General features: G+C 58.7%; 2 protein-coding genes across 5 annotated transcripts; both read right to left on the bottom strand.

The window, feature by feature from the left end:
- Positions 1–425: 425 nt before the first annotated feature.
- THOC5 (THO complex subunit 5) lies at positions 426–15456 on the bottom strand. Of its 4 annotated transcripts, none has more exons than XM_049805224.1 (20): positions 15386–15456; positions 14407–14509; positions 13591–13734; positions 12822–12935; positions 12039–12136; positions 11260–11406; positions 8625–8739; positions 7977–8109; positions 6813–6890; positions 6398–6438; positions 5398–5497; positions 4802–4910; positions 3186–3287; positions 2800–2896; positions 2336–2450; positions 1721–1824; positions 1552–1639; positions 1294–1409; positions 886–1076; positions 426–632 (listed from the first exon to the last, which is right to left on the bottom strand). In XM_049805224.1, exons 2-20 carry the CDS (start codon positions 14500–14502, stop codon positions 569–571), a joined length of 2052 nt encoding a protein of 683 aa, XP_049661181.1. In that variant the 5' UTR covers positions 14503–14509; positions 15386–15456; the 3' UTR covers positions 426–568. The 4 variants fall into 4 exon arrangements, with proteins under 4 accessions (XP_049661181.1, XP_049661182.1, XP_049661184.1 ...); XM_049805225.1 differs by having other exon boundaries at positions 15398–15418; XM_049805227.1 differs by having other exon boundaries at positions 14407–14506; positions 15386–15415.
- A 486-nt stretch (positions 15457–15942) lies between these two features.
- NIPSNAP1 (nipsnap homolog 1) lies at positions 15943–19348 on the bottom strand. The gene is made up of 10 exons (XM_049805229.1): positions 19223–19348; positions 18244–18371; positions 18016–18061; positions 17617–17711; positions 17369–17439; positions 17113–17253; positions 16878–16909; positions 16631–16725; positions 16443–16526; positions 15943–16355 (listed from the first exon to the last, which is right to left on the bottom strand). The coding sequence occupies exons 1-10, from the start codon at positions 19279–19281 to the stop codon at positions 16291–16293; spliced, it is 816 nt and encodes a 271-aa protein (XP_049661186.1). The 5' UTR covers positions 19282–19348; the 3' UTR covers positions 15943–16290.
- Positions 19349–19387: the final 39 nt, after the last annotated feature.

The raw sequence follows: 19387 nt of genomic DNA, 5'->3' as shown, positions 1-19387 counted from the left end.
GGCACTGGAATTTCCCACCCCAAGCCCCGACCCCTCACACGGTGCCATGAGGTCCTGCTTCTCACGGGACACCGCTCTGCTCCCCTCCCTGCAAGCCCAGGGAAGCAGCAAAGCCCCCCTCTCCTCGTTGCAGGGTTTGTGCCGAGTCAGCTGGCTGGCAGCCAGTGCAGGCAAGGACAGGCTGGGGCTGCAGTGCGGGCTCTGGAAAGGGGCTATTTTTAGCCATCTCAGTTTTTAGCCACCTCAGTTCCCTGGTTCCAAGGCCCTGCGGTGGGGAGGGAAGGCAGGAGGCTGGCAGTGCCCCAGGCAAGGGGACACACCAGCAGCAAGGTGGCTACCAGAGCCAGGGGACAGGCCTTGCTGCAGCCCCCATGGGTCACCCCATCCCACCCCTCCACCCAGACAGGGCACGCACACGCTTTGCCTTCAGTTCAGCATTTAATCCCTTTGTCTACAAAACCTTCAAACAAAAGCCAAAACCTTGGAAAATAAACTGAAATGGTGGGATGGGGACACTCCTCCCTGAGGAGAGGACAAGGCCCATCCCAGAGCGATGCCCAGGCGGTGTTCAGCGATGACTGAAGAAGCCCTGAGGGTAGTTGAACTTGAAGGGCTTCAGGCGCATGGGCCCCCTGCAAGAGGAGAAGAGGGAGAGGCTGACCCATGGGGGTCAGGAAGCCCACAGCACCCACAGAAAGGGCCTCGTCCTGGGGTACTGCCCAGCTGTGAGGGGCAGATCCCCACAAGCAGCTAAAGGAGTGGCTTCAAGGCTGGCACCAGGTCAGGCAAGGCTGTGCTCCAGGGGACAGAAGTGCCACCGTGGTCCCTGCCAGCACCCTCAGCCCCCACCTAGGTCCTCACCGCGCCAGGGTGCTGGGCTCTCACCTGACCAGACGCAGACACATCTTCTCCTGGGGAAACTCCTTGGGTCCCTCCACGCTGGTGTCATGGGGCTCTGTCTCCAGGTAGACATCCAGCACCATGCACAGGCGCTGCAGCTGGTTGGTGAGGAGCTGGTAGCCTGGTTTGGGCCCCCACAGCTCCTTGTAGTTCACATTGACCTCGCTCTCCATGGCCTGACAGAGACAGAGGGATCAGTAACGGCGCAAGCTTGGGTCTCTGCTCTGCGCTCCCAGGACTCACGGCTGCATCCAGCAGGTCTCATGGGCCTGCCCTGAGCTGCCTGGCCACCAGCTCACCCCAATGGCTCACTTATTATAGACCAGAACTGCTGGGAACAGCCCCCCAAAAGCCAGAAGTTTTCCACCCTCCTCTCCCACCACTCTAGCTTACCCGAATGTTGTCATCGTTGCTGCTGGTTCGCTCTCCTTTCCAGTTCAGGCACAGGCTGAAGACAGGCGGCAGCGTGGAGTAACCAGGGTTCAGGACTACAGCTGCCTGGAGCTTGGCTGAGTAGGGCAGGGAAGAAATGTCACCTGCAGCCCACAGGGCCTCCAACTGGAGGGATTTCCCATGAAGACCCCCCAGAAGCTGCCCTGGGGGTGTCTGGTGTGGGAATTGGCCACTGTCAGGGGAAGGAAACATGCCTACCTGTTCCTCTTTCTATCAGGGCCATGTAGTAGAGGTGAGTGTCTTCAGCCAAGCCAGCCTCTATCACATCTTTAGTGTAGGGCAGCTCCTGCAAAGAGACAGGAGGAATGAGCAGCTGCTGGCGCTGCGTGGGAGCTGGAAGGGATACAGCCTCACGCTCGGCGCCTACCGCGTAATCTTCATAGGGAATGGCAGTCCACTTCACCAGGCGCGAGACGATCTTGGTAGGGAAGAGATGCTGGCACTCGCTGGAGACTGGCACAACGCCGTGCTCTGAAACCAAGGACGAGGCTACCTGAGCAGGGGAGGGCTGGGGACAGAGTTCTGTCACTGTCCTGGGGTGGGGATGCTCCAAAACCAGGACCTGGGGGCATCACTATCCTTCCGACACCTTCATCAGGTGTCCAAAGCAGAGCAGTGGAGGCCTCAGCTGCGATCCCACTGGAGCTCACACAGGCCTGGCAGCACACATCTGGCCTGCTCGACATTCGTGGGTGTGTGGTTCACCTCCCACCACAGCCTCAGTCGATTGCCAGCACAGGGAAGGCCAGTCCCAAAGGAATGCTGGGCATTGAGAGGGCACAGTCTTCCTCTCCCACCCAAAACAGGGCAGCCCTCACAGCCCCGCTACCACTGAGGAGAGAGGGAGCAATTGGGAATGCTGAGGGTAGCACTGCAGATCTGTAGTACCATTAAAGGTGACATCAGTCAGCTCTCCTCTGCAGAAGGACCCTACTACTGCATTCCCCGTCCCCAGGCATGAGGTGGGGAGCCAGGCACTCACCGAGAGACGCAAACTGCTTGTGGAGAGCCAGGCGGGACTGCAGCCTTGTCCGCAGCAGCTTCACAGTCAGCTCCATGTGGCTGGCGCTCAGCGAGTTGTCTGCAGTGACCGTGTGCTGTGGGAAGGAGGGGCTGTCACCATCATGCCAGCCTGCAGGCCCCCATAGTCAGGGATCCACCCCACCCAGCCATGGGGGCAGGCACACGCTCGAGTCACTGCTCAGTGCCTGTAACGGGGCTTAGACTATCACAAGCTGGAGATAAAATACGTTGGCGTGGCCCTGCTGTGCAGATTCATCCCAAGTGAGCCTGTCCCAGCCAAGGGTGCACCATGGTTTGGGAGCAACTGGTGCTACCAGGAGTTCTGGGGTATGGGGGGACAGGACAGAACATGACAACTGTCCCCAAAGCCTCCCCAAACCCCAGCTCGAAGTTCTGGTGGAGAGGGGAGGGGGTGTGACATACCTGAGGCTGATCCTTGGGGAAATGCAGGCCGCCCAGCTTCTGCACCCACACGTAGGGGTGCCCCAGCTCTGTCACGTAGTCGCTCAAGGTCAGGATGCTGTGGGGACAATGAGGAAGGGTTACGCCACCCCAGAGCATTCCCCTTGCCCTGTCCGCCCACCGCCTCACCTGTGAGCCAGCCGGAGGGAGCAGGTGCTTCTTTCACCTGCACCCCAAGCCATGCCCGGTGAGCCCACCCAATCCCAACTGGCAGGACACCAGCTTCCCAGCCACCGAGCCCTCCATGACAAGCTGGAGAGGGACAGGCCATGCCAGGAGCAGAGCACTCATCACGCCAACCGCCTGGGCAAAGCTGCCCCAGCTGTGTGGGGCAGCGCCCCACTCACCCCACTTTATCGAACTGGAACTGGTTGGCCGGGTTGGGTGTTTTTCTCCCGTGGTCTCCTGGATAGAGGCAGTTGAGGAGGGAGTCTGGGGAGAGCAGGTCACTGGCAGGAGGAGGGAAGAGATTAATCAGCAGCAGGCTGGGCTCCACATCTCTCTGGGGCAGCCACTAACAGGTTCCAAGCCCAGAGAAGGGGATTACAAGTGCCATGAGATGCATTTAAAGACCAGAATGGCTTTCTCCTCATTCCACTCTGACAGGAGATCTGTCTCTCCCTGGCTGTGAAGAAGATAGGTATCACAGGGCACCAGCTCCTTGGTTTCCCAGGAAGCTGCTCACTCCAATGCACCAACTCCAAAACCTGCTGATGTGTGTGAAGAAAATATCACCAGCATAGGCAGGGCACAGCCTGATGGCTGTTTGCCACCTAACGAGTTTAAGCAGAGGAATTCTGCTTAACGAAATAAAACTCTTCATGTCTGACTGTACTCACAAGCCCGACCAAGCATAAAGGGCTGTAGGATTTGGGGTGTGGCTCAAGCCACAGCCTCACTGGTTTGGGGCAATACAGCCAAGGGCAGCTGCGAGGGAGAGAGCACCCTGCATGGAAACCCTGCAGAGAGATGCTAGCTGCTGTTACAGAGGGGTTTGGGTACCTAGCGGGAAAAAGAGAACCCCAAGAGGATTGGGAGACCTCATATGGGACAGGTTGGGAGGCAGCATTTGCTTCCAGGTAAGCCCAGACCCACATCTCCCGCCTCCCTCTTCCTCAGGCACCTCCTCCTGGCCTGGGGAGAGCCACTGGAGAGCTGGCAGCTGATCAGAGCTCCCTGGGCTGGCTCCCACAGCTGCCATTTCAGCTATTCCTCACACAAATCAGGCTCTAACGGTCTCTGAGGAGCCCAGGGAGAGGCAGGCGCATCTCCGGCACTCAAGACAAGGTGACCTGCAGAGCAAGCAGGTGAAGGGAGCTGCCAGGCACAGGCTGCAGGAAGGAGGAAAGCAGTTTGGCTGCAAGGTGATTGAATGTGACAAGCAGATGTTCTCCCCCAGCTCCTGACAGGTCTGGCACTGCTCCCCTAAGAGGTTCCCAACCTCCCTGCCCCTGTCTTGTTATGACAGAGAGAGAGGAGGAGGATGCTGCCTGGGCTGCAGCTGCCTTGCAGGGTTCCTGGCAAGGCCCTGAAGCTAAGGGGAAGGATATCGCAGGGAAGAGGATGCACAAGGTGAAAGCCCTCCCCAGAGACAGAGATGGAGCTGTGCTCTTTGGGGACTCCTTTACCCATCAAAGGACAAGCCAAGACAGCACTTTGAAACTGCAGCTCTGCACAACGGCCCTCAAGATGACCCAGGTAAGGCAAAGTAAGGGACTAAGGTTAAAACCTCACCTGCCGGGAGTGGGCAACTGGGCATGGAGTGCCGCTAGCCCACTGGGTGCAGGAGCTACAGCTCAGCAGAGGGACACTGCCACAACACGCTGCTCTTGGCACTACATTGCTCTGCCAAAGGATCACTCTGAACAGAGCATGGTAGGACACCAGGGCAGGGCATTCGTGGCAAGTGGAGGGGTCACTGCCTGATGAGCTCCAGGCTCAGCGTCCCCAGGGCTCTCCTTACCCAGCACTGATGGCAGTTGTCATCTCAACAGCAGTGGTCACCTTGGCTTTCACCGTCATGACATTGAGGTTCATCAGGTAGTAGAAGGTCAGGTGAAGCACGTTCTCATCTGTGCCAACAGAGAAGAGTTAACATTGCTGTCTGCTCTAGCTTGGACCACTCTGCAGAGGGTCAGCAAGCGGGGCACAGAGGCAATGTGGGCAGTAAATGGCAACCCATGCAATGTAACCTCTAATGACATCCCATCAGCATTTGCCAGGCTGTATCTGTCAGGCCCAAGACCCCACCACAAAAAGATAAAAGCTCTCAACTAGATGGAGGAAGCTTCAGAGCAAGGTCACCCCACCCACTTGAGCGAGAGGAGCTCCAGGAGACAGAGCTACTAAACCACCTTGTTCAGTCTCCTCTGGAAGGCCATGCTCATCACTGCTGGAGCAGCTGGGCCGAGGGCAGGCAAGCCTCTCCGCACCCTGAGCTCTCCCTAAGAATCCCAACCTGCTGCTGGGTTGCTCCCCAACCTGCTGCTGGGTTGCTCCCCAACCTGCTGTCACACACTCCTATGCAGTCTCTGCCAAGGGCCACCAGTACCCACTTACCTTTGCACTTCAGGTCAACAGTGACAGACAAGGGGTGCCGCTTGAGCATCTCCTTGCGCTTGTCATCCAGCTGCACACCCAGGGTGGGCCTGCGCCGCTTCTGGGAAGGGCGAAACAGAGCTGTCAGATCCTTCTCCTCCCACTCCTCAGCAACACACAGCCCCCACTCTCTTCTCCCACTGCTTTCTCCTTCTAGTCTAGTTCCCCAATCCCCCAGTTCAGTGGCCATGGAGTAGCATGGCAGAGGGAGGGGAGCAGGAAACCCTTGCCCTGCTGCAGGGCGAGGACAAAGCTGCTCCGGTTCCTATTGTTCCTTCAGCTCCCAAGAGTGTCCCCCAGCCCTGTGGGACTGGACCAAGGACCTGCTGGCCCCAAAAACTTCCCCACCACGAGAGGCAGAAGCTGAGGCCCTTCCCTTTACAGCCCAATACACCAAGCGTTGCTGCTGTGTGGTGGGGAGTGGTGGCACAGACCTCCCGTGGGCTTCCATGCTGGGGACAGGCAGCACCTATGGCTTCTCCCCAGCATCCAGAAGGTACAACCTGTAGGACCTAAACACCACCCCGAGGGAGAGCTGAACAACCCCTGGTGCAGAGCTCAGCTCAATGCTTCTGGAAGACAGCAGGGGACTGACATGCATCCCTTCCTGCTGGACACCAGGCTCCAGCCAGCCTCCCCAGCCTGAGGCTATTTATACAAAGTGGAACAGCTCTAGCCGGAGACCTGCGAGGCCGCTAGGTAGGATGTGAGCAGGGCAAGTTTGTACCCTGGCTCTCCTGCATTCAGGACAGAAACTGGAAATGGCACCTCCCTCCTCCCAAGAAACAGCTGGATTTAACAAAAGTGCGCTTCCACACACACTCACAGCATGTAGGTACCAGTTCTCAGTCCCACTCAGGCCCTGCTCCCCCAACACCTCCCAGTTAGCAGACACAGATTGATTTGCTCACATGATATGGTGCTGGGAAAGGACCCAGAAGGGGACAATGCTATCCCTTACCGTGGTTTGCTCCTCCTCTGCATCAGAATCACTTTCATCATCTGCACAAAGAGAGGGGTGTAAGTGGGGACTGCCTGGGGCTCAGCAGTTTTCCCACAAGCAGCAGGACTACCAGCCCTTTCTCCAAGACCTCAGCTCCCCCAGACATCACCATCCCCCGAAAAGCAGGGCCCTAGCAGGATGCAGACACACAGAAACATGTCCCCAGTACTAGGGGTCACTCCAACAGATCACGGACTGTGAACATCTCTCAGGAAGAAGCTGTGGATAGAGGGGATCAGCTGCCAGGGTTTTCAGCCAGCAGCACAGACACCAGGCACTGCACCATTTCAGCACCCACTCACTTCTCCACCCAATCCCTCCACCTGCACAGGGTATCAGGCAGCCTGCCTGCAGCAACAGCACCCCAACTCACCCTGCGAGTCCTCAGGCGGCTTGTACAAGGCTTTGGCTTCCTCTACACTCCCTTCAATGGCCACCACAAGCTTCTTATCTACAGAGGAGACATGAAAACTAACCTACGAACCCTACTTCTGTATGGGAAAGGCAGTTGGAAGCATTCCTGCCCCAGAAAGCTCCCGCTTCATGGCTGCACAAGGCAGAGCCCTGTGGCAGAGGAAGCTCAAATGAAAGCTCAGTGGGAAGAGGCAGTTGTCCAGAGGGCTCCATGGGGCCACCTAAAGGCTGGATCTCATGGTAGGATGAAGTCAGAGAAGGGAAAATGCTGAGTTTTGAGGGACTGTCCCTCCCTGGAAATTGCAAAGGCCAATTTTTTACCAAGAGCCAAGAGGGATTAGGGTCTGGCTAGCACATGCAGGGAGCGAGGAGCTGGGTCATCAGGGCTGCAGGTACTCATTAGCAGGGACCTGGTGTGGCCAAATGCCACAGTGTTGTCCTTCCACACTCCTCTGCCACTTGCCCCGCTCCCAGAGCAGCATGAGAGCAGGTGGGATTGCAGCTCTCACACTATGCTACAGCCTTCTCCGCAGAGGAGATGCAGACAGCCCAGGGGGATCCTGAGCCCTGCTGGGAAATCCCTCCCAACTCAAGGAGGCTTCAGAAAGCCCCTCAAAATACAAAGCTGCCTAAAGGGATGAATGCTTTCAAGTGTGCTGCAGGGAGGGACCTCTGCAAGGGCAGGCAGAGGTACTGCCTGCTCTGGAGTCACCACCACCCATGAGCAGCACAACGTAGCACCTACCCCACGAGGTGACAGCTCTTGGGAGGCCACGTCAGCACTGAGCCAGCTCGCAGGCTGCAGGGACGTTCTCACTAACCTTGAGAACGGGGGGCAGAGGTGGGAAGCAAGCTTCCCAAGCAGTTCTTCCAGCAAGGGAGCTGAGCAAACAAGGTTTCAAATGCTGCTGCCTCATTGTGTGGGCCCTGAGGCCACCCTGCTGCTCTGTGCTCAGCAGAATCCAGCAGCAGAGCAGATGGGACAAAAAGGACCTCCCAAAGTGTCCCCAAAGCAGTGCTTTGGGTGAAATCTGGCCCGTGGGGGGAGCATTGCCCCCCAGCCTCAGCTGATGACAGCTCCCTGCAGTGTCGCTGAGGAACGCACTCCCCCCTCAGTGCTCACCACAGGCCTGACCATAGGCACTGGCTTGAACGAAGAGAACGTAGAGAGGTGGCGGGAGGTGGCGGGCCGTCTCGTACTGCTTGTGCGCCTGGTCAAAAGGCATGAAGAGATACTCCTGGACAGGCAGGGAGGCCTGGGGAAACAAGAGGACTAACCTTCATCACTGGGAACAGAACAGCTTGCCATCCTTGCCCCCTCCTTCATCCCAAGCTGGTAAGTGGGAGACTGGAAACCAGCACAGCAGCCGTGGTGCAGGGTTAAACACAGCCACAAGCACGGCGAGCCCCCAGGGAAGCGCTGGCAGCTCTCCTTTGCTGGAAAACTTTTGGATCTGAAAATAACCCAGTTCCTTCTCCTGTTCTTCCCTCCCAAGGCAATTACAAAGGGCTGGAACCGCGTGTTGCTCTCTAGGGAAAGGCCCATTTAATGACTCCTCCATCCGCAGTTCTGCGGGAATTGCCGCATAAACAAGGAGACTCCAGAGAAGTCTCAGCATGGGGCAGATCTACCTCTCATCCACCCTGACTGGGAGTGAAACATCTCCAAAGCAGAATCAGCCCAGGGGCTGCACCTCTCTAACAGAGCCCTCAGAGCATGGCCTCAGCTGGGCCCCAAAGGACTTTTCCCCTTCCTGCAGAGCTCAAGTACCTGCATGATGCTGTTGAGTCGAGGCTGGAGGCTGCTCAGATACTCCTTCTTCACCTCGATCTCCTTCAGGATCTTCTCCTTGCTGGTCAGGCACTCCTTGTACTTCTCTGCCAGCCTAGGGGTGAGAATTCAGTTACTGCCACAGCTACAAAGCCTGCCCGGGCCCAACTGGGGCTCCAACTCTCCCGACCTGGCAAAAGTCACTGCAGGAACCAAAAGAGCTCAGAGACAGTTACAAACAAAGAGCTCTTAACACCAAGGGCAACTGGAGGCAGAAAGGAACCGATTAGAGCTGGAAAACAAACAGGGAGAGAAAGCGGAAGCTCAGCCTCATGCTGTGCTCAGAGAACGGACAGCAACTGGATCTTCCTGCAGATCTGCTCCCATGCCAGCCTCTGCTGCCAGAAGCCACGCTGACAGAGCACTGCTGATCCCACCAAGCTCCTGAAGAGGCTTTTCCACTTCATATCACCAAAGTCACTTCACATCATGTTAGCTCCATAGCTAAACAACGGAAGTCGAGGTTTAATGAGCTAGCAAGTGCTTCTCTGTAACTGGGTAGCAAGCCCAGGAAAATGCAAGCTCGCCACAATGCTCTGAGCCCTGGATAGGCTCAAGTTTAGGAAGAACACGCTAAATCTCCTTATTGCTGTTGATTGTAACCTCTTGCCCAGCAGGAGCAGGGAAAGCTGGGTATGGAGGTGTGCTGCCGAGGACAAGCCACCACCATGGCAGGGGGAGCAGCGGTTTGGGGAGCTCACGCACTCTCCTCTCAGGACCTTGCTGCCCACTGGACAAGAGCACCTACAGTGCAGAGAAACCCCCTCTGAGGGGGAACAACAGCCCTGACATTGCAGGACTGGAACACTTCTGCTTCCAAGCAAAACTATTTGTGTTGGGTCAATGCCCCACAACAGGCTCCTACACAAAGCAGTTTTGAAGTCCAGCTTTCAGACACCTTTACTGAGCTCCTCAAGCTAGTGAGAGCAGCACAGATCCTTGTAATGTCATTCAAGATGCACCTTTTGGAATAGAGTCCAAGACAAATCCAGTACTCCACAACGTGACAGTTATGGATGGATGCTAACAACCCCACCATCATCAGAAAGTGCACAAAGCACTACCAGCATCTGCTCTTGAGGCAGCTGAAGAGGCTATTTCCCACCACAACAGTGGTGAGAAGGGAACAGCAGTGTTCCCTAGATACTGTGGGGCAAGGACTGGGAACTGCAAGGCTTCTCAGCAATTCAACATGCAACCACAGGACAGGGTCAGCTCAGCTCAGCTCATCTCATCTTTGCCCTCTACGCAGTTTGCAATGAACAATCATTTTTAAAGGAGAATCCTCAAGAGATCTCCAGGTTGAACACTCCCCCACAAGCATGTGCCACAGGCAGAGCTGTCCGGAAGATCTCAGCTGTAGCGAGAACACAGTGCCTTCCACCAGGCAGAAGCTGGGTTTGACGTGAAGGGTCTGGGAGAGATGAAGCATGAGGTGGCAGAGCCACATAGCACCCACCCGCAGCAGCTCTCGCTAGTCTGCTCTGCTGACCTGCTCTGCTCATGCAGGCAAGCTCAGACTGATCTTTCCGGAAGGCTGGTCTCGGCTGCTCCCTGGCTGAAAAAGCTGCTGGCTATTATCAAAACACCGGAACATTGCGTCATGTTTGCTTTTCGCATGGGGCAAGAGTCAACAGAGCAGCTGAGCCACCTGGCCTGCCTGCACCAGCTGAGGGACCTCGGGGGTTAGAGCCTGCATTGAGGCGGCGGCTGCCAGCACCAGGACAACAGTGCCTGTCACAGCTCAGCCAAAACCAGCGCTGCGCAGGCAGCTCCCCACCGTGGCGAGCGTTAGGAGCACAGGCAGGCAGGAACAGCAGCAGCACTGGGCTGTGCCAAAAAGTCAGGCTGGCTTAATTTTGTTCCTTGCACCACAGCATGGCAGACAAAACAGGGATCGCTTCACCCTGCGTGGCGCATCTTGCAGAAATGGATTCTGGATGGAAGCACATAACCACCTATCCTTCAGTATCACCCCTATGGCAGGCAGCATCCCCATTTCCTGCTGCAAGAATCTCCAAGTAGACACTGGAGAAACACCAAGCTATAAAATTCATTTTCTTCCTTTGTACCCAACAGCCAGTGCTGATGTTCACTGCCTCAGTGACAGAAAACGTGGGCTTATCAGAAGAGCAAAGATTCCTTTGCTATCATCACCCAGAGCACAAGGCATGGTCCCAGCCGGGCAGCCCCTCTTGCACAGTGGCTTCAGCTGGCTTGGGGCTTCTCTCACACTGGTTTGGAGGTTGCTCTGCTGCTCCCCAGGACCCCTCAGGGCTCTCTTACATCAGGCAGGTGAAAGAAAACCCCCTGATCTACGAAACAAGGATCATACCAAGCCCAGCTCTACACAAAAGGTGATCCTCCATGCCGAGGGCTCAATTACACAATAAATCTGTCACTTGTTCTACGCTGATTATTTCAAGAGGGTGTAAAAACCTTTATCACCCATGTTTGCTTCACCCAGTAGCTGTGCAGCTAACTCCCGGGGTCTGCCAAGAGCCCTACAGCTTAGCGTGTGTCACGTGCTCAGCGCCGGACAGGCTGACACTGAACTGAGATGCCGCTGACCGACCTCTTGCGCTGCTCCAGCTCCCAGTCCAGGCGGGCCAGAGTCTGCTGGTGGGGCTCTGACAGGGTGATGGCAGGCCGGCTGATTTCAGGGGGGGCCTCTTTGTAAAACTCCTCCAGGCTCACCAGTTCAATCTCTTCATGTTTTGACCTGCAAGGAGAGATGGATCAGATTGGGGAAGAGCGGGAAACGCTGCAGCATGGCCAAACTCAACTGTGTCTCACAGGAGAGCAGTCAATGCCAACAGTGTCCTGTGCCCCAGCTTCACTCTGCTACGTGAGCCACCACAGTATCAGCAAGCTGAACCACAGCAGAGGAGAGAAGGGTCTGACAAGGGCCCCCTCTTCACAGAGGCGCCTTCTCCACATGGTTAACCAAAGCACTGTTTGAGGCATCAGTCTAAATACAGCCCTCCTGGCAGCAGCTCAGAGCGCTGCCTATGCAACAGGCATGATGGAAGGCTTGCCTTTCGGAAGAAAACTCCTGATATACAGAGGCCAGAGTCTCCTTGAAGAGACTAGCATGTCTTTGACATTTATCTGTTTTTCTCCTCCACTGTCCCTCAATCGCAACAGATGCCGTCTTCCTTACATGAGCCTCCTCCCCCGTGACCCAGCATGAGAACTCTAGGACACTCGGTCTCTCTTGCGTGGTGGCATCTGGAGCACCCGCTCTCCCCCCCACAGCAGGCTCAGGCAACGCGACAGGAGATCCCAAACGTTTGAGGCCTCCACCCCATCTCAGACACACTGTCACTCCCCGTCCTCCCCAGCCAAACTCACTTGAACTCCAGGCATTTGGTGATCTCTTTCTGCAGGTGCATCACCTCATAGAGCAAGTTCTGGAGCTGCAGGTGATATGCGTCGACCTTCTGCTTTGCCTGAAACACAGACATGGCCAGAGCAGGAAGATGAAGCTCTGTTACCTTCCTCCCAGCAAATACACCCCGCAAGTCACCAATGCTCCCCCACTCACCATACCAACTAGGGACAGTGGGTTTTAGGGTACGCAACAATTATTTTTGTGGAAAAAAAGACATTTTCAAGGACTGGAAAACCAAACAATCGTTGACATCAAACTAATTCTGCTCCCTTCCAGCACATTTCAGGGACAAGGCACAGAACAGGGCAGACCTGCTGGGGCACACAGATCGAGTCCCCTCCATCCCTGTGCCTCAGTCTTGTCCGCAGCACGATGAAAATAGCGTTGGTCATGAACTGAAAAGCTCTCTGAGAACTCTGGGTAAGGAGCTTCAGGGCCAATCATATACACATTTCTCAGGCCTGCAGCATGCCAGGACTCCAAAGACAGAGCTTTCTGACTCCCCATTATACTTGAGACAGAAGCAGATACTGCTCCTTCGTTATTCATTATAATTACAGCTTCTGCTGCACCACAGTAGAGTCTCCTCATAAACCTCTAATTCAACAACCACAACCTAGCTGGTGTTTAATTCGTCCCACGCGTGTGCGCATGCATCCATACACAGACCAGGCAGAAATGGCACCATCTCTGATTCCACTAAATCCCAACCTGTATTCGTCACCCCCCAGCCTGCTCTGTACCTCATGGGTTTGATCTCTCCCTTTCTTCAGCCGAATATGAGCCAGCCGGTTAAGCTTCTTCAGGGTCATGAAGTGCACACAGCTCTGAATCCGCCGCTCGTCTATCTCCGAAGCCTGAGCGGCAGGACAGAGGTGTTTGAAGCAGAAGACAACAACTAGCACCACAAAGTCCCTTTGCTGCAGGGACTTCCTGCAAGTCTTGTCACAAAGGGGGCTCCACGCTTCGCCAAGGAGTCACAGTTAACATCACCAGGGCTTCCAAGGCAGCCTCCTGCTGCCAGACTCACAGATCACCCACTGGAAATAAACAGGGGGGTTCTGAGCTCACTCCAGTGATTTTTCTCAGCAGTAGGAACAGGGGCGTTCGAGCCTGAAGTGCCCACCCTGCCATGCAGAGGACAGCATGGGTGGTCGCAGCGCAAGCCTTCCCCAGCCACGTTGAGGCTGCTGGGCCTCCACCGGACAGCGAGAACCTAGGCACCCCCATTGCAGTCAGGAGAGGCTGAGTTCCTTCCCCAGGAGCCCTCGACCCATCAGTGTGACCCATCAGGATCCCAGACATGCTTTAGAAGAACGCAGTCTGCATACCGTCTGCTCAGTCAAGACCAATGCCTCAGCTAAATCATATTTTCCTTTATTTAAGGGAGGCTGTTCCATTTTCCTGAGTCTCTCCAGAAGACCGTGCAGCTTCTGCTCCCATTCCTCTTAGATTAAGGGAAAATACCAAATAACAGAACACATTAAATCAAGCACCAAGGCTTCTCCTTACGTTGTCCTTGATGCCTCTGCTCTTCAGCTCCTGGATTTCTGCCATCAGTCTCTGAAGCTCCTGGCAGGTCTCTCTGTAGAGTTCGTAGTCTTTGATAGGGTCACGGAGATCCACCTCACATTCTTCGCTGTAGTACCTAACATCCTGCAAAGACAGAAAGCATCTTCTACGGCTCGTTCCTCCCACCTTCTCTGGAAAGGGCGCTGGGAAACAAACTGCTGGGTCTTGGTTCCTGGCTCTGTCCATTAATCCCATGCCCAAGTAGACTTTACACAAAGGAGACGACTCACTTAATTCCGGATGCAAATACCATCACACGCTAAAACGCCTGGGAAGTTCAGGCAGCCTCTCATATAGTTATCGTAAATTTAAACGGGTATCTGTCCTGCACCAGGTATAGCCAAATTACTACAGAGGATAAACCAGGGAAGGCAACTACTACTTCAACCCCAGTCTCCACTTTGCCTGAACCCAGGTTATCCTGCTGCTCACGGGAGTGTTTTAAGGCAACCTGCAAACCCCCGAGGGACCTTTCAGCCTTGTTCTCACTCTCCCTGTGTCTCCAGAGGAACGTTTGACTCCTTAAGCGCTGTGTTTCCTGAAGGAGATGGAAACAGGTTCAGAAATTCAGAGTGGGAGTTTCAGAGGCATTGGAAGCTGGCTCGGCTCCAGGGGAATGGTCTCAGAACTTCCCAAAGGGGAGATTAAGGCCAGCAGAAGAGTAGGTGTAAGAACAGCCCTTTGTAAGGCAGGATACAAGCACCCTGCCACTGCATGCTGACTCTGCCTGTGCATGTGGGCAGCCAGGTGCCCTACCTGGTCAGCATCAGCCTTGCCCCGCTTGCCCTCCTGCGGGCCTCCATCCGTGCGGATCACTTTGGGTTTCCTCTTCTTGCTGGAGTCCGACGACATGGTGCTGCTGCCAGTCAACAGGGGACAAGAGGCAAAGCCACTGTCTGTGGGGGGCCAAAGCCACCTGGGATCAGGGCTATCCTGCCCTCCCTTAAGCCACCCTGCCTTGAACTCCGCAGTTCTCCCAGCCCAGCGAGCCCCCCCGCCTTCTCCCCACCAGCTTCCCCCATCCCAGCTCTCACCCCCACCACAGACCCCCAGCACACCGGGCTCGGCAACTTCTACTCCTCCAGAGCCCCCCCAAATGCCCAGCACACCGGGCCAGGGGCCTATACTCCTCCAGAGCCCCCCCCAGACCCCCAGCACACCGGGCCGGGGGCCTATACTCCTCCAGAGCCCCCCCAGACCCTCGGCACACCGGGCCGGGGGCCTATACTCCTCCAGAGCCCCCCCCCCAGACCCCCAGCACACCGGGCCGGGGGCCTATACTCCACCAGAGTCCCCCCAGACCCCCAGCACACCGGGCCGGGGGCCTACTCCTCCAGAGCCCCCCCAGACCCCCAGCACACCGGGCCTGGCGGCTTCTACTCCTCCAGAGCACCCCCCAGACTCCCCAGCACACCAGGCCGGCAGCCTTTGCTCCTCCAGAGCCCCTCCAGACCCCCAGCACACCAGGCCGGGGGCCTATACTCCTCCAGAGTCCCCCCAGACCCTCAGCACACCGGGCCGGGGGCCTATACTCCTCCAGAGCCCCCCCCCCAGACCCCCAGCACACCAGGCCGGCAGCCTTTGCTCCTCCAGAGCCCCCATCAGACCCCCAGCACACCGGGCCCGGCGACCTCTACTTCTCCAGAGCCCCCCCCCCCCCCCAGACCCCCAAGCCCAGGGACACGATTCTCCCCCGCCGTCCCGACCCAGTTCCCCCCGAACCGGCGGCGCCCACCTCTCACCGTACCGCTCGCCTCAGCGCCGCCCGGAAATGAGGCCGGCGGAACAAACGAGTGCGGGACAGAGCGGCAGCGGCTGAAGGCGCCCCCTAGCGGACGCTCGCCCCTGGAGGACCGCGAGCAACGGCCGGCGGTGGGCGTGGTTTTCGGCAAAGGGGCGTGGTCAGCGCCCCCACTGCCAAGCCCCGCTGGAGTGGGGGGGGTGTCCCCCCACACGCGTGGGCTTGGGGGGGGGGGTCCTGGTGCAGAAGGGCACCCACAGGCATGGTGGGGTCCTGGTTGGGGGGGTCCCCAGTGGCACTGAGGGTATCCATGGACTTGGGGGGGGGGGGGGGGGGGGGGCATGGGCTGGGGTCCCCAATGGCACTGGGGGCACACTGGGGCTTTGGGGGGGACCTCGGTGTATCGGGGCACCCATGGGTGGGAGTCTTTTGGTGCAGGGTGGCCCCCCCCTTGGTGCAGGGGGCACCCATGCCATCCTGGGTGAGACCTGGTTGGGGGCTGAGCACCACCAGCCCCCTCCCCCCCTCCTCCCCCCCCAAGAGGGTCAGGCTTTGGCATATTAAATATTTAATTGGCAGGAAAGGCACCCACTGGGCCCATCAGGAATAATTAAGACCCCCCCAACTCATCTCTGCAGTCTGCCCAGCCCCCCCAGGCAGTGCTGTCCCCTGCCACACATGGGGACCCACTGCAGGGTGGGGGGCTCCCGTCCTTCCCCTCCCCGCTCTCATCCCCCACAAGGCACCCCAAAATGGAGTGGGGGGGGAAAGGAGAGCTAGGAGCTATGGGGAAGCAGAGACCCCCAGCCCTTCCCCAGCAGGGCCGGGGCACAGGCAGGGAGCGCAGGCAGGGAGCGTGCCCCTCCGGGTGCAGGCAGATGCCTGGTGCAGACCCCCGCTCACTGCAGGGGTGAGATCTTCAGAGGAATCATTATCCGTGACTCCATGGTCCGGATCAGCGGGACTGGAAAAGGAAGTGAGAACGAGGTGAAGGCAGGGGGTCCCCACTGCGGGCAGGGGGTCCCCAGTGTGGGCAGGGGGTCCCACTCACCCGTGTAGTACACATTCTCATCCCAGCCCCTCTTCCTCCAGGCCGCGTTCCTCGTCTCTTCCCGGGACTGCAGGTCCTTGTAGGCTGCGGGGAAGGGACACAGCTTGCACCCAGGCCCCCCCCCACACACGCAGCCCCCACGGCGGGGTTACCCAGGGGGTGACATGGGTGGCGGGGAGCCTGCTTACCCCAGAGGTGGTGCACGACATACAGTTCCCCGATCTGGGAGAAGAACCCGCCGACTGCCTCCTGGTTCTCCTGCCGGTACTTAATGGCCCGAGCCCTGGCGCACAGCAGGAGAAACATGGAGGGACTTGGAGCATTACTGCTCCAGGGGAGAAACATAGAGGGCGGAGTTGCCCAAGAGCCCCCCCCTGCTCCAGGGGGACCTTTTCCTACCTTGGCTCCCTCTATGCTGGGAAAACAGTCACTTACCAGTTGTTGCCCCATTCGATCATGGTCCCTGGCTGAAAACAGAGGAGAAAAAAAAATAAAAAAATTCAGAGTGAGCAGCCAGATCCCATCTGCTCCCCCTGCTTGGGGTCTCTTCACTGAGGAGGGAGGAATTTGGGGGACTGCCTCCCAAAACCCCAGGCAGGACCACCGCCCCAGAGGTATGTTGATCCAAAGGCCGCCCTGAGGTGCAGGCTGGCCCCCCGCAGCCTCTCACCTTCAACTTGTAGGTCCTGAGCTCATAGATGTTGGGTCCCTGGCGGGGCAGGGGCTCGTTCCAGAAACTGAACTCCAGGAGCAGCTGATTCCGGCGGGACAGCAGCATCCGGCTCCTCTCCTTGCGGAAATCCAGGTACTCCTGGGGACAGCCCCAGCCGGGGGTTTCGGGGTGGGGGCGAGCGTGACCCGGGCCGGGGGGGTCAGGCAGAGGCGAGGGGCAGAGCTCGGGCAGCTCGCCCCGATCCCGGCGGTACCTTATTCTGTTTGAGCTTGTTCATGCAGTCCATGAGGGCCGGGTACCCGCCTGAGAAGCGCCAGAGGTGCACTGGAAGGACAGTGTGGGGCTGGGGAAGGGGGACAGCACCCCAAAAGCCCACCCGGCAGCTCACACCCCTCTCCCCCTGTGTGACAGCCAGCCCCTGGCACAATCAGGGGTCTTCACCTTCGCTCTCAGCCCCTCCGGCAGCGGAGGCGCCGGGAGCGACTGCCAGCCTGCCCTCACCTGCCTGGTCCTGCTCGCCATACCACGTGTTCCAGTTCCCCACCAAGTCGCAGGGATAGTCGGCATCCAAGTGGAGCTTGGGCAGCACCTCCTCTCTGTGGGGGCACGGGGAGGGTAGCTGGGGGGGGAGCAGCCACCCCAAAACGCTCCCGATCCCCCCGTCTGCCCACCCAGCCCAGGTCTGGGCATGGAAGGGTCTGCCCTAACGGGACCTGGAGCAGCCTGAGGGGGTGCACCCATTTCACAGGGAGGAAAACTGAGGCAAGAAGCAGGGGCACAGACCCACCCAGGGTCTTGAGGAGCTCTGCACAAGCCCTCCCACTCCCCTCAGTCCACAGCAGCACCCCAAGACCCTGCCGGGATCCCAGGCAGCCCCCCCTAACACGCGGCGGGGCTCACGTCAGGCTGTTGTAGGCATCCAGGCACTCCGGCTTCACGTTGTGAACTGCGGGGAGAAGAGAGAGGGGCTGCTGGGGTGGGAGCCAAGGCTCTGGGGTGGGAGCAGGACCCAAGACAGAGCAACTGGGGTGGAGGGGGTGTCCCCACAGGTGAGGGTGGCCCAGCACGGCAGGGTGCACCCCCTCTGTGTTCACCCCCAGCCCCTTTCCTCCCTTCGGGGCCACTCACACTGAATTTTGTAGAGGTTACTGGTCTCCTTCTTGGAGAGGAGGTTGGAATGTGCGTCCTTGCGGGGATCCACCTTGTGCACGAAGAGGGAGCGGAACCAGCTGCCTTCGGCATCCCTTGAGTAACCCCTGTGAGACAGCGGGTCAGCACCGTGGGCCTGGGGGGGGGGGCAAGCACCCACCGACACCCCTCGCTGGAGGAAACGTGACCGGCTGGAGGGCCGAACGGGAACCAGAGGCCATGCTGCTGCCGGTCCTGCTCTCCTGGTTCCGCAGGCAGCTGCCCGCATCGTCCTGCTGCCGGGGAAGCACTGTCCGTGCGGAGTGGGGGGGCTTCCCCGGGTTTTATCCAGTTCATCTCGGGGGGGGGGAGCCGAGGCATGGCAGCGCCTGGCCCGTTTGTGTAGGGGGTGTGCGGGGAAAACGTAGGAAGGCCCGGAGAGGACGGGGGGTGTGTGTGGGGGGGATTTTGGCCAACTCCGCCCTGATCGGAGCCAGGGCTGGCCCCGTGGGGGGGGGGGGAGGGCACCCCCCCCAAAAAAAAGGATCCCCCTCAGCCCTAGGGACCCACTCCGGCCAGCGGCGATCCCCTCCTCCATGGGGCAACCCCGCTGCCCCACGACACCGGCCCAGCCTCGCCGGTGCCCCCCCCACCCCAGAAGGATGCAGAATCCGGGGGGGCTGTGGGGGGCGCGGAGGGGGGGCCGGACACACAGCCACACACACACAGGGCCCTTCCCCCGCCCCAGGGCCGCACTGCCGGCCGGACCTTTGCCCGCCGGGCTGCTCCGCCCGGTGACACATTAACAACGGCGGGGGGGGCCCGCCCGGCACCGCGCCAGGCCCCGGGGCCTCGTCCGCCGGGAGCGGCCCCTCGGCCCAGCTGAGGGGAACCGGGATCGGGGTGAAGCGGGGACGCGGAGCCTGGAGGTGGGGGAATTGGGGAGGAGGGGGGGGGGGGCCGGGCTGGCTCCGCTCACCGCGCTCCACCGGGGACCCCGCCGCCGCCCCGCCGCAGCCACCGCAACGCCGCCGCCATCTTCCCCCGCAGCGGGGCGGGGCCTAGCGGGTGGAGGGGTGTGGCTAAGGGGAAACCCCGCCCCTTCTCTCCCCGCTACCCCTAACCCCCCACCCCTCAGTCCGAC

The sequence above is a fragment of the Accipiter gentilis genome, chromosome 7, assembly GCF_929443795.1.
Source record: "Accipiter gentilis chromosome 7, bAccGen1.1, whole genome shotgun sequence".
Classification (NCBI taxonomy): Eukaryota; Metazoa; Chordata; class Aves; order Accipitriformes; family Accipitridae; genus Astur; species Astur gentilis.
The sequence above is the reverse complement of the archived record's forward strand: the minus strand, read 5'-3'. Positions and strand labels throughout refer to the sequence as shown.